General features: G+C 43.6%; 1 protein-coding gene across 6 annotated transcripts in view; it reads right to left on the bottom strand.

Annotated features, from left to right (window-relative positions):
- Sox5 (SRY-box transcription factor 5) overlaps positions 1-13,561 on the bottom strand; it is a 982,978-nt gene that overhangs the window by 6,403 nt on the left and 963,014 nt on the right. For all 6 annotated transcript variants that reach the window (XM_048432629.3, XM_048432630.3, XM_048432628.3 and 3 more), the window contains 3 exons: positions 9,287-9,395; positions 6,629-6,802; positions 566-782 (listed from right to left, as the gene is read on the bottom strand). In XM_048432629.3, coding sequence (XP_048288586.1) covers positions 566-782; positions 6,629-6,802; positions 9,287-9,395 — 500 coding nt within the window. The remainder of the gene's footprint in view (positions 1-565; positions 783-6,628; positions 6,803-9,286; positions 9,396-13,561) is intronic.

The raw sequence follows: 13,561 nt of genomic DNA, 5'->3' as shown, positions 1-13,561 counted from the left end.
GGATGCCCCTCCACATACAAACTTAAAAACACATGTGTCTGTCTGTATGTTATGTACGTTTTTAGGGCTACATACAGGGTTGGAAAAGACTGCAGGTTCCTGATGTGGGATTCCCCTCTGTAGGCTGTAAATATGCTTTATAACCATTGGTTAATAAAGAAGCTGTTTTAGCCTATAGCAGGGCAGAGATATAGAGAGAGACTAGGAGGAGCCAGGGAGATACCATGTAGCTGCTGAAGGAGAAAGATGAGAGCTGCCAGCCAGAACCTTACCAGGTAAGCCACAGCCTTATGGTGATTCACAGATTAATAGAAATGCCTTAATTTAAGATGTAAGAGTTAGTTAATAAGAAGCCTAAGCCATTGGCCAGACAGTGTTGTAATTAATATGGTTTCTGTGTGATTATTTGGTTGGGGGGGGGCAGGAAACCAATGAGCAGTCTCTGCCTACAGGTTCCTTTTCAAAAGGTTGCTTTGCAAGTAAACAGCCGGGGTGGGGGAGATATTCCCTCGGACTACGGGAAGTTGGCACTATGTGAAACAGGGCCAGAAAGTGTTTCTCATACCCGACGTTGAAGTACTGCCGCATTTCCTGCCTCCGGTTCCTCATGATGGCCTTGTACTCCCCGATGCGCAGCTTCTTGCCGTCCACCAGGCACGTGCGCTTCGGCCTGGGCTTGTACTTGTAATCCGGGTACTTCTCCAGGTGCTGCTTGCTGAGGCGGGCCTGTTCTTCATAGTATGGCTGCTTCTCGAGGTTGGTCATAGCTTTCCAGCGAGATCCTGTGGAGACAAGGGTGTTAGGGATGCCAGCGTGCAGTGCTTCTAAGAATCCTAAAAAAAGAGACGCCACAGTGAACAAGAAAGAAATGGAGAAAAAATGTTGGACAAATTCCAGAACTATATAAACATGTTTCTGATTAGCGAGATCAACTTGAAAGGCGAGATTTTCACAAGAGCAGAGGTGTCTGCAAGGAAATTATGCACCCAAAGACACGAGCACTGGGCAATGTCTTATTTTTGACTTGAATGAACAGTTTAACTAAAACTTTCTTATTATGCACTCAGAAGCTCAAGAATTTCATCTGATGCAGTTAAACTGCTAAAGGCTCCATGTGAATTCATCGCATCTTGTGAATGTGTAACTCCCTGAGACTTTGAGTATTTCTATGTTGTGAGGGCACATTGCTTGTCACCACAGTTCATGAATCGCATGCTTTCCGAAGTCACGTGTATAAAAAAACACAGTGCTTAGAAAATGAGCTCCTCTAAATAGGTCCTTAGGAGTAAGGTTATAATGAGGAGTCAGACTGGGGGGTTGCCATGAGTGAGAACTTCAGTCAGGATGAACATCTTGGGTCCTCAGCCAAGCCAGACTCACATGGTGGATGGAAAATCTGACACCTGCAAGTTGCTCTCTCTCCTGCACGTGTGAGTCCCGAGGTTCACACAATAAACTACAGTCTTTTAAAGACTGCTCTGTCATCTTGTTACTATCGTCTCCCATAGTTCTATAAGGTAGGCAACCTTCCTACCTGTGTTCATAGAGGAGAGAATTGATTTCCACACCCATGAAATTGCCTACCCAGCACCATGCACCTACACATATGACTCTAAGTATGTGTCCTTACATACATGTGTGCACATACTCCATGATCTGGCAGGAACAACAGGCAGCGTAACAAATATTCAGAGAGTAAGACTTTGATTTAACAACTCTTAAAACCCGCCTCGTCTCAAGATAACCAACATTATAGACATTGAACACATTTTCCACTTTCCCTTGTTCTGTGTTGAATCTAACATGGATTTAGAGGGAAGAGAAAACAAGTTTGAAGCTTCACTAAATATGGCATTTGATAATTCTCGGTTTAGGGTTTAGATGGATTGGATGGGATGCTTTGGTTCTGTCAGTATGGCCGAGAATGCAGGTGGTGGAATTGCTGTCGTCTTAAGCCAGACTTTGAAATCGTAGAGCAGGTGAGGTATGCTTCTCTGAAAAATAATCAGCTCAACCTGAGTCAAATGCCCGAGCCCTCCAAATCGAAACACAGGAGCTGCCTATGGCTGCAGATGGTGGACGGTTCCATCTCAGCGCCAAGACTCAGCTTGGAATTCCATCATCATTGTGTGTCAGGAGCAAGGAGGGAAGGTTAATCTGACTAGTGTAGATCTGACGCTTAGTGAGGTGCTTAAAGGCAAGCCTCTCCGAGGCAGTGGAAAGCAGATACAGTCACTGGGTGGAAACTTCTATGAGCAGGTCGGTAGGGAAGGGTGGGCAAGACAGAAAGGTAGGAAGAACACAAGACCCTATTTCCTGCCACTCGATGGCCTGTGTCCCTCAAGTAGGACCATCACCCCAATAATTATCGTGATAAAGTCTCTCCATCTCAAGTCTATCATGACAGCCATAGAAGGGACCTTCCCTCCCTTGGGCATCATCTAGAGGAGAGCTTGGAAGCAGGCAGCATCATGGGAGTCAGGTGGGGCCAGCACATTGTTGAGCATCCTCCCCTAGGAGTACAGAAGAGGTACACATGCCACATCATGGGGTGGACAGGGAAGCCTCTCCTATAGGTGCACCGGCCAACCTGCCAGCAGTGTTTTAGCTCCCCAGATGCCATCCAGACAGCTTCTATAGTTTCATTTTACCCAAGCAGAAACTCGGTTTAGCAGAGTCCCTTGTTTTCATTCTAAAACCCGTGCTTGAGCATTTCCAGTGTGGTCAGGCCATAGGACTTTAAGTTCAGCCCTAAACTCTATCTCATGTTACACACCACAACAGTGCTTCCTAACTTTCCTAATGCTGCAGCCCCTTAATGCAGTTCCTCTTGGTGATCCACAATCATAAAATTTATTTAGTTGCTACTTTATAATTGCAATTTTGCTACTGTTTAGAATCGTAATGTAAATGTCTGATATGCAGGTTATCTGAGGGTCACAACCTACAGGGTTAGAACCACTGCTTTGGTGGGACTTTCCTGTTAGTATTAGATGACCCTTCTGGGGTCATCACAAACACAGATAATATTAAGATACTATTGAAGGAGATCAATTCTTTTCATGGCATTTCTCGCCAGGATGCAGGCCAGCTTTCAAAGCACAGAGCAGCTCATAATGGTCAGTTTATCTGAAACAGCCCTTGGAAGGTAGAACTATAGTGAAAACCATGGTCTTGGGCCGCTGACTTAGAGCAAATCCTACCACCTTCTCTGAAAGCTGGATAAAGAAATAAAGGAATTCAAATAGATTACGAGGTATTGAGGATTCTTCCCAGATTTTCTCTAAAACATCTCTAGGAAAAGAAAATGCTTGTTCCCAAAGGGTTGCCAGTCATTCTTACATTTCCTGCCACGGACACGGTGCCGGGTTGATAAGCTGAGAATGAAAACTCCCTGCTTTGACTTCTGACGGCATCTTTCCCCTAAGAATACCCAGCCTTCAGCTCTATCCTAAAATAGGGCCACATAGAAACTACAAATACAAATAGGTATATCTCTCCAGGTAGCTCAGACTGGCCCAATCTTCCTGCTTAAATATTCCAAGTTCTGGGATTACAGGTTCTGCATGGCCCCACTACTCAGCTTACAGATTTACTTATTCATAATTTGAATTATGATACTCAAGTACCAATGGGGATGCAGTGGCCCAACTCCATCCTAGGGCCACACAGTCTCAGTTTGGAGGCTGAAATCTTTAATAATTCCTCTGGGTGAGGAGAGCCAGCTGGTAAGTTGGTTTTGGTCCCAGTGGCTCCCCAGTGACAATAGCAACTGACTACAGACCCTCCAAATACTGAGGATGGTGGCAAAACCATTGTGGTAAAACACCCTTTTTCCCCCAAAAGATGAAAAGAGTTACTGGGCTGGTGCCTGCAGCCATGTCCAACGAGGAAGTGGCTTGCTGTAGACTGTTTGCAATGAAAATAATAGTCTATTGGGAATGCCTGCTCATAACAAAAGAGAAAGTTACAACGAAAAATATTTGATGCAAATAAATAAGACTACTGGAAATGCCTGCTCAGAACAAAAGAGTAAGTTACAATGAAAAATATTTGATGCTCAAAATAAGAGGAAATAAGGAGCCTTCACTGTTTCCCCAACTTCATCTGAGCCTGGCAGTCTGCTATAAGGCTGCCTGTGCGCTGAGTAGCTATGTCATCTCCATGGGGCATGTAATGAATTTGCACATTTTACTCCGACTACTGTATATCTAATCAGAAAAAGATGTCCCCCAGTCCCTGATCTCGCGCCAAACAGTAAAAGGTGATTCCGTATGTTAACAATTTCAGCAGAATGGCTTATTAAAACCAGATTTTAGGGTATTATAAAATGCTTAGAAGCCCTTTAAAATGTCAACCAGGATCCCCAGAGACTACGTAAAATGTCAACCCAGCTCAAGCGCCTGTTTTAAGCAGAATGAATTAGCAGCATGCTGTTGGAGGCTGTTATCCAAAACAATCAGTAAAGAGAAAAACATCAAGCCTTCTTTGTACTTTTATATGAAATAGGCCATTCAGAACCATCTTGTGGCTATTTGAAGATTTTATATTTATTTAGAGCTCGGACTAACTATTAAGGCCCCAAGCATTTCCGTGTTGCGTTTTTGTGTGACTATACATGCTATATGTTTAATTAAGATGGCTTTGTCAGTAAGGCTTGGGTTGGAACCGTCTTCCTGTAGACTGCAATGGCAGAGATTGTAGGGCGACCTCACCTTCAGTCAGAAATGGACTCTCCTAGCCAGTTAGCCCTTCACCATAAAAAATCTCTGTCATTTTCTAGAAAAATGATTGTCTTAAAAAAATCAGAAACATTTTAATTGTTTGTGTGTGTCTGCACGCGCGTGCACAAATTTAAATGTGTGTGCGCACATGTGAGTGTGGTTGATGGTGGAGACCAGATAAGGTTTTGCATACTCTGTACCTGCAGCTACAGGAGGTTGAGAGCCTCTTTTCTTGTGTGCTGAAAACCTAAGTTAGGCAGCAAGTGTTCCTAACCATGGAGCCATCTCCCCATCGCCAGGGCGCTGCTCCAAACCGTCCACTCCTCTGTCTAGAGTACAGTTCTAACGGGTGGGGTGGGCTTAGCACTGAGCTCATCTGTCACGTGGTTCCTGATAAGGCAAGCGTGACATGTTCAAATTCAGGGAATTCCTCCAGACATGGTAGTATACTCCTTTAATTCTAGCATTTGAGAGGGAGAGGCAGGCATATCTCCATGATTTCGAGGACAGTCTGGTATATATAATGAGGACCTGTCTTAAAAAAAAAATGGAAATTTGTGATTTGGGTAATTCATAATGAGAAGAGAATAAAGTCATTAAAGGAGCCGTAGATCAGCAACGGTAGAGATCGCTTCCAGTATTTTACTTTGTACAAATTTATGTTTTTAAACGTAGAAATCCTGTTTCTGCAACTGAACTCCACTTGTTCTAATCTTGCAGAAAACATTTGTGTATTTATCTGAAAACAATTTCAGAAGAAAACACTAATGCACATGCATGTTGAAGCGTGTGTGTTTCCATGTGGTCTGATGGCATTGCATGTGCACCTTGTGACCTGGGTGGCGTCAGCGGCCTTTGTTGAGAATATGGAAGTATAAAAGCCAAAGGGTGCATTCACTTGTTGCTTGTAGGCTATCGGCTCTCTATTACCCAAGCAAAGATATTTCTTTATAATGTACATGTAATTCCAAGAGCATCATCGATTTTAATAAAACCTAAGTAGTTTATGCATATGCTACTTCTTATTTTCAAGTCCTTTTTAGATAGAGCTGGGTGTTTTCGTCCTGAACTCGAATTTTAAGAGAATGGGCCATGTAAACTCTGCCTTGCCGTTCTGGTGTGTCACGCTACTTGGAAAGGAAGATGATGGGAATGACAATAGCACGGTGATGACAAGGTCAACCGACAAATGCAGAACGGAACTTTCCCCTCCCTTTAACGTTGTCTGGCTCTTGCCTGCAGTAGCTCTATATTCTGTGCCTTTCCTCCCTCCCTCCCCCATCTTCTCTGCTTTTGCCTTGGGGTAAATGTGTGCCTTGTCTTCTGGTACGCTGCGGGCTCTAGCTGTAAGTAAAACTTCTTTTCAGTTAAGCTCAGAGCTATGCTACATCCCTAAGAGTTACCTAGAGCAGCTTTCGCCCACAGGGTGATTGAGCATATAGGAATGGATATGCCAGCTCTCAGGTTCTGATTAACCAACCTGTAGCTTCTCACTTTCCTTCTCCCGGTATTCCATGCATGCCAAACAAAACTCTAAAATTAGTATGCTTCTACAAAGGAGCACAAGAGAGGGCCGAGATCTGAATGTCTAGTTCACAGGAAAATGAAGAACAAAGGCCATCGCCAACTATGGGTGGCTCATCTGAAAGCAATGGCACGTCCCCTGCCATAAATCTTAAAGCAGGGAGGACGGTGAAGTAATGGGCGTGGCCGCTCCTCGGGGGACATTACAAACTGGGCACGTGTCTCGTTGAACACGGACACTCTGTCGTTCACAGCGACCTCCGTAATAGTGCTAATTTTCTGGAGAAGCAGCCTGCCTTCCACACCCAGCATCTTTCCCTGATAACATGAAAGTACCACACATCTATCGGCATCCACACGGGCCTCCACGCTATCCTTACCCAGTATCTTGCTGATGTTGGAATTGTGCATGTCAGGAAAAGCCTGAAGGATTTTCCTCCGTTCGTCTTTCGCCCACACCATGAAGGCATTCATAGGACGCTTTATGTGGGGCTCGTTGCTACCACGTCCCCTCGATTCCCTGTAAATTCTTGACTCCGACACTCCGGCGCTTCCTAGAAACAGGGAACATCAGCACGTATGTCAGTGTTGAGATGCTGGCAGCATTCTTCCCTCATGACTGTTTTCTTAGTCTATTAAAATATCTGAAAACAAAAAGTACTTCTGATAACAGGACTCCCAGTTCCTAAGGCAGATGCTCGCTTATGAAGTGTCTGTGATAAGCCTGCGGCAGCAAATGTGTATTTTTAACCTGGTTCTCATTACTTTTTGGGCTTTCAAAAGGACAGTTTGAACCCATGGGAAGCTGGGACAAATCATTGTTTTGGATTCTTTGGGTATATCAGTATGGTAGAAATAGTATAGATTAAAAGATCTGATCAAACCACTGGATTCCCAGGGCTATGCCGTGCTGGGTTAGGAAAGACTATCCCAAGACTGTGCGGACCTGAAGTAATTGTACCTCCCTTTTGTCTCTGAAGACACATTAGTAAGAACACACTATGTAGAATTCTGACCAAAACAATATAAAGATATTCCTTTAATGTGATTCGTGTTTCTATCTATCTTTCTATCTATCTATCTGTCTATCTACACACACACACACACACACACACACACACACACACACACACACATTCAATCTATCCTGCCTATAAAAGGCAATGGATAGTTGCAGGATAAAGAACCCATTAATCAGTATGTTGCTGCTGGTTCTTAGGTTTTCTGTCGTTTGTAAGGTAGGGGAAAATCATATATTTCACTGAGTGCATTCTTCTAACATGTTATCAAAAACCCAATTGATGGTTGTATTTAGATATCAAGGGTTATTGATGATAAGATCACGCTGAACCTCAGGAAGCTGCACTCTCCCTCCTCTGGCCTTATGTGACTTCATAAAGCATCTCTGGCAGAGCAGCTCACAGCTTGGAAGCCAGGTTGCTTGGGCTTGGGTGCTGAGAACAAGGGGAGCCAGAAACAAGGCACTCTGCAGCTATGTCTCCACTGTTGTCATTATTACACACACACACACACACACACACACACACACACACACACATACACACACGGGCGCGCGCAGACAGCATAAAACTTAGATTCTGGGTGTTTCTAGACCTTGTGTCACCAAAAAAATCATGTCTTTCTTTTGAAATTCCCTCCTATCTATCTGTATACATTAATCTGAAGAATCAGTAAACAATCCATCAATAGTGCCTCACAGGATTGGTAAATTAAAAACAACAGCAGCAAAATAGCATCTCTCTTGGTAGCATGGTTCATGGTTCCTCATTCATTTTGTGCTCCTTGCTCGATATAGACTGGAAGCCACTTTGCATACGAGAACCACTCAATTAGACAATGGCAACACAAGCTTTGCAGCTGTAACATTCATTGCCAGAGTATATTTTATTGTGCAAGCATAACTTAAAATTGATGGAATGTGTTACGACCAATAACTGCCTCTTGATTGACAGGCGGCTGTGCTAATGCACAACATCATCTTTCTGAAATGGGTTTGTAACTAGGAGATGAGCACATGCACATCTGCCGCTTCCAGTTCTTACACCTTACAGCAACAGAAGCCACGAGAGCGGCAGTGTGGGACTTTGTCAACCCCAAACAGGCTCTTTGTGTGTACGCCAGCCAGGTTTATTCGTCCCGGTGCGCTAGCAAGATGCAGATGGGAATGGCTGTAAGATGTTGTTCTTCCGGCGCCCCAGCTGCACAGGTTCAGTTTCGGTGGGATCACAATGGGTCCAGGGTTGCCTGGCTTCTCACTGGTGAGAACCTTGATGCCTAGAGAAGTGTGTGTGTGCTGGGGAGTCTCCAGGACCCCCCTCTTCTGCAGTCTGTTTTCAACAGTTTGCTGAGTCTTTTTCCAGCCTGCAACGTGGACAGGAAACCCAGTTGGGGTCCTGTATAAGAGCAACTACACTTTCTTCATATGCTCTCTTGGTTTGGGTGTCTGACTGCTGGCTGGGGTGTTTCAAGTGACACAACCTTGGTATAGGAGGGGAGTGTGGATGTCCCCAGATGGAGGGCCAGTAATATGGGGTCTAGATGCGGACTTAGAGTAATGTCTGTCAGTGTGAGGACAGTGTGTCAGGGAGGGCTCCACATGCAAGAAAAGTGCCCGGGGCGTGTGCTTTTTACTGTACATTTTACTGGTAAAGCAAACTGCAAAAGGAACTGAAATACACACAGTTCTAAAATTTGGTGCACAGCAAGTAAGGAGGTGAGAGGTGGGTGGCTGTTGGGCAAGAATATTTGCTTTGGAATTATGTCATCTTTGACCTGAGTCCTGCCTTTGGCACTTATAGTCCACTGATCCTGAGGAAATGACTCCAAACTGCTAGGCTCAATCTTTTTGTCTGTGGTGATAATGACAGGTGCCCTGAAGCAAGAATGACAGGGGGACTGTCCACTGTGACAGTCAGGGAGACAATGGCCGTCCTGCCTATTCTCTTTCCTGTCTGAAGCAGCTCTAAGCACACCTCCACCCCTCCACTCAGGGCTCTGAATGAGTAATGGTCACAAACCGTCGGAGTCTCCACTCAGATTGAAATCCATCATTCCATGGCTAAATTTTCCTTCTTCGTTCTGTTTAACTGCCAGTTGCTGAGTCAGGCTCTCCAGTGTTGTTTTTTCCTTTAAAAAAAGAAACTGAAAATGAGAATCTTGAAGCTATAATTACTCACGGACATTTCTCCCCTTGGGCCATATGTAATAAAGTTGGCTTCTAGGTGCCATGGGATATTGGTTTATTCACCTTTGCATGGTCAACACAGCACACTGGGGCAATCAAGGAGCATAATCAGCAGGGATTTTGAAGAAAGTTTGACTCTATCAAACTCTTAAAAAGTCTTGGCATTCATTTGGATTTTGTGTGCCTAAAAGAACTAGGCTGGGATCCTTGGAGACAACCTTCCTCAGTCACAAAATGCACATAGAGATTTCCCATCAGCAACCTGTTCTGCATTTGGAAAGCCTGCTTTGTTTTTAGTCAGACAGTAGAGGTGTAGGGGTGGCATACGGCCCAGAGAACGTCTTCCAGTAGACAGGTGACCAGAAACAGAACTCAGAGGTGTTCACCTCCGGTTGCCATCTCCCAAACGCCATCTGCATTGCTCACACAAGGGTAATGAAGGCACTTAAATATTCATCACTAATTGCTTGTCAAGGCTTGATACATCCAATGGAAGTGCCTGGTACTTGGACCAATATTTGATTTGGATTGCTCAGCCAAAATATTGAGTTGGCGAATTATTTGAGATACAAATAGACATAAATTAGATCTCAAAGACATCAAGTCTTTTAAAAGCATGCAGTATGTGGCTTACATTAGTGGAGAACACGGTGTCAAAAATGAAACGATGTTCAAGAAAAATATAATGCTTAGTCTCGCCCCCACATGATATTAAATTACTTCCAAATTAAGAAACCAGTTGACTCTGAGAACAGAAAAAAGCATGCAAGGAGAGGTCCACCACTTCCTTTTAAGTTTTCCAGCCATGTTCTCTGGGTGATATGATTCTAAGACAGTTTCAAGAAAGGCAGCCATTGGCTTCTGCAGCTATAGCTCAGGTCTCTTGACAGTTCACCAGACTGTCAGAGAGATGGTCATGAATGATACTGGTAGATCATATACCCTGCAGAGCTACTTGCTACCCATGGTAAAATGATCACATAACATAATTGTATTACAGGAGGAAGAGCCCAGCAAATGCGGTCACTGATGACTAATGGGGCATTGAAATCCTTAATACAGTGCAGGCTTTATCTTGGCAAACCTTTGACAATAGTACAACTGTAAGACCTAGATTAAAATTTCTCTCAAGTCTGTGGCCTTGGAACTCTGAACGCTATTCATCCAAGTCCGTATCTGACTTGATGGGAAAAACCTATGTTGTCTACCAGTTTACAGTCAGGCTCACAGAAGCACACAGCATTGAAGCTGAAGGAAGTAGACTTGGCCCAGTTTGTTTGGGGTTTGAGATTGGCATTTTTCACAACTTTGGAACCTCTGGATATCTATCTATCTATCTTTCTCTTTTCCTTGTTTCCTTCCTTGTTTCCTTCCTTCCTTCCTTCCTTTCTTCCTTCCTTCCTTCCTTCCTTCCTTTCTTTTGGCTGAGGGAGTTTGCAAGTAAGTATCCACTAAGCTGAACCCAGGACACTAACTTAGCAAACTGTTTTCATAGTAAATATAACTGTTAAATTACAGTTACATTCACACACAGTTACATACACACACATGTGCGTGCACACACACACACACACACACACACACACACACAGCCCTCCATCCACAACACCTGAGAGTGCCCTGGTCACAGAAAACATCACTGCGCTTGTTTGACGTCTTTAGAGGAAGGACTGTGCACACACAATACCTTTCCACATTTGATTTAATGGTCTGCCAGGAAATAACACTACACATTGTCTAGAGAATGTCCCGTTTGGATGAAAAGGTTTTCAAAAGAGAGCTAGCAAATTGGAAGTAAACAGATTAGAGAAAGAATGAAATGGTAAATGTTTTCTAAGTCACCAAGTCTGCCTCTATGGATGACCATCCTATTGAGATGCTAAATCTAAGTGAAGAGGATGTTGTGCTCATCTTCCTACTGAGTTACATATGACTAGCTGCCTCTAATGCGCATGGAATATTGAGAGGAAGCAATGAGCCTCCTTAGAGTGGAGACCCCCCACACTGGTCCAGAGGCTGTCAGCAAGAGGAAGTAAAAAAGGAAGACCATGGTAGGTAAATCTTGTCACTCTTCCACTCTTGGTATTTTCCTTCTTAGACACATGAAAAGGAAGAGGAAGATGTGATTGGAGGGACCCTGTGATGTGTGGCCATGTTTCTAGTGACGACAGCAACCAAGCAGAAAGGAATGTCCCTTAATTCCACTTGGAATTCAATACTATGGTTAAATTTTATATACATTTCTCAGGAGTCCAGGTACACACACATTTATACAGGAAGCAAAAGAAGTAAGTGCAGGTAATGTGTAAGTCAGCAAAAGAATGAGTTGGATTTAAAATCAGTTTCTACCGCTAAAGGAGTTAGAGTCAAGCTGTTCAGGAGTAGTAGGAGAAGGAGCCAGTGAAATGACGTAAACACTGGTGATGTGAAACTGTCCTCCTAAGATCTTCCCTTCAATCTCCCACATGCCCACCATCTAGCCTCTAACACAATGGTTCTCAGCTTGTGTGTCACTGATCCTCTAGAGGTCCATTGAACTTTTCACAGGGACCACCTAAGCCCATTTGGTAAGGGACAATTGTCTATATTCTGTCAATTATGTTTTAAATAAATACTGATTGGCCAGGAGCCAGACAGGAAGTATAGGCGGGACAACCAGACAGAAAGTAGAGGTGGGTCAATGAGAACAGGAGTATTCTGGGAAGAAGGAAGCTCTTTCTGCAGTCCTGCCCAGACACAGAAGAAGGAAAATGTGACTGCCTCACTGAAAAAGGTACCAAGCCATGTGGCTAACATAGAAAAGAATAATGGGTTAATATTAGTTATAAGAGTTAATAAGAAGCCTGAGCTAATGGGCTAATCAGTTTATGGTTAATGTAGAACTCCGTGTGATTTCTTTTGGGACTAAACAGCTGGGGAATCAGGCAGGACAGAAACCCAGACAACACCCATCAGAAAGCAGATATTTAGATTTATGATTCATAACAGTAGCAAAAGTACAGTTATGAGGTAGCAATGAAAATAATTTTATGGTTGTAGATCACCACAACATGAGGAACTGTATTAAAGGGTGACAGTGTTTAGGAAGGTTGGGAACCACTGCTGTAAAAGGGACTGATATGGGTGTTATCATTTCTAAGACTCGTTTGAGATTATATCCTTTAGTTTCAATATTTCCTTTTACAGAATCCTCTTTCAAATATGGATGGGGACAAGAATAGTGTGACTCTTACAGTCATCAGAGTTAAATCTTGCCTAAGTAGCATCAACATCAATAAATAGGGAGATGAACACAAGTGGAAGCAGGGTGTGGGGGCACAGGGCTGGTCACTTCAGCACTAGGGAGGCTGAGACAGAGGGCTTGTTGAGAGTGTGAGGCTATCCTGGGACACACAGTGCGAGTTGAGGGACCCAGAGTTACAGAGGAAAGCCTTGTGTGCTGTCGGAACTAACAAAGACAAGGAAAACTAACCAGCTAGCACAGAGGTATGGAGGAAGACATTGGAAATCACACACCAAGGTTCAGGAAACAAGGAAATGTTGATGAACAAAGGTCATAATTTTCCACCACCTTCATAAACTTGTTTCCGTTGGGATCAGGTTAATAAAGTCATATGAATGCTAATTTTTACAGAATTTGCCACGGCATACCTCAGTTTTATGAGCAGGTTTTTAAATCACCAACGCCAGCAATGCCAGGTAGTAGCTAGGCTTTCCTGAGCTCTTATTACTATTCAGATGCTGATCTCGAACTTCTTTACCCTCATCCAGTTAGAAAGAGCAGCAGCAGAGGTATAGCAACCTTTAAAATGCTGGCAATAGGTCTTTCCTGCAAGGGTCATTGAAGAGTAGATGAAAATAACCCTCACAAAGCAGTCAGAACAGAACTTTGGTGCACATATAAGTATGAGCCAAACAAAATGTCCCATCTGCCCCTCTGCTGATTAAAAATGAGCAATTGGACAGCAACCAGATCTCCTTTGGAAGTAGAGTCCTGTTTGGCTAACCTAGTCTCATAGAAGTCTAAGGTTTTCTAAGACCAAGGGGAATATTATGTTAAGGCAGTTAAGATTCTGTGAAATCTTTTCTGATCTTATGCTGCCCTGAA

Source organism: Myodes glareolus, chromosome 3, assembly GCF_982192425.1.
Source record: "Myodes glareolus chromosome 3, mMyoGla1.1, whole genome shotgun sequence".
Lineage (NCBI taxonomy): Eukaryota > Metazoa > Chordata > Mammalia > Rodentia > Cricetidae > Myodes > Myodes glareolus.
This window is presented reverse-complemented; position numbering and strand designations above follow the sequence as displayed.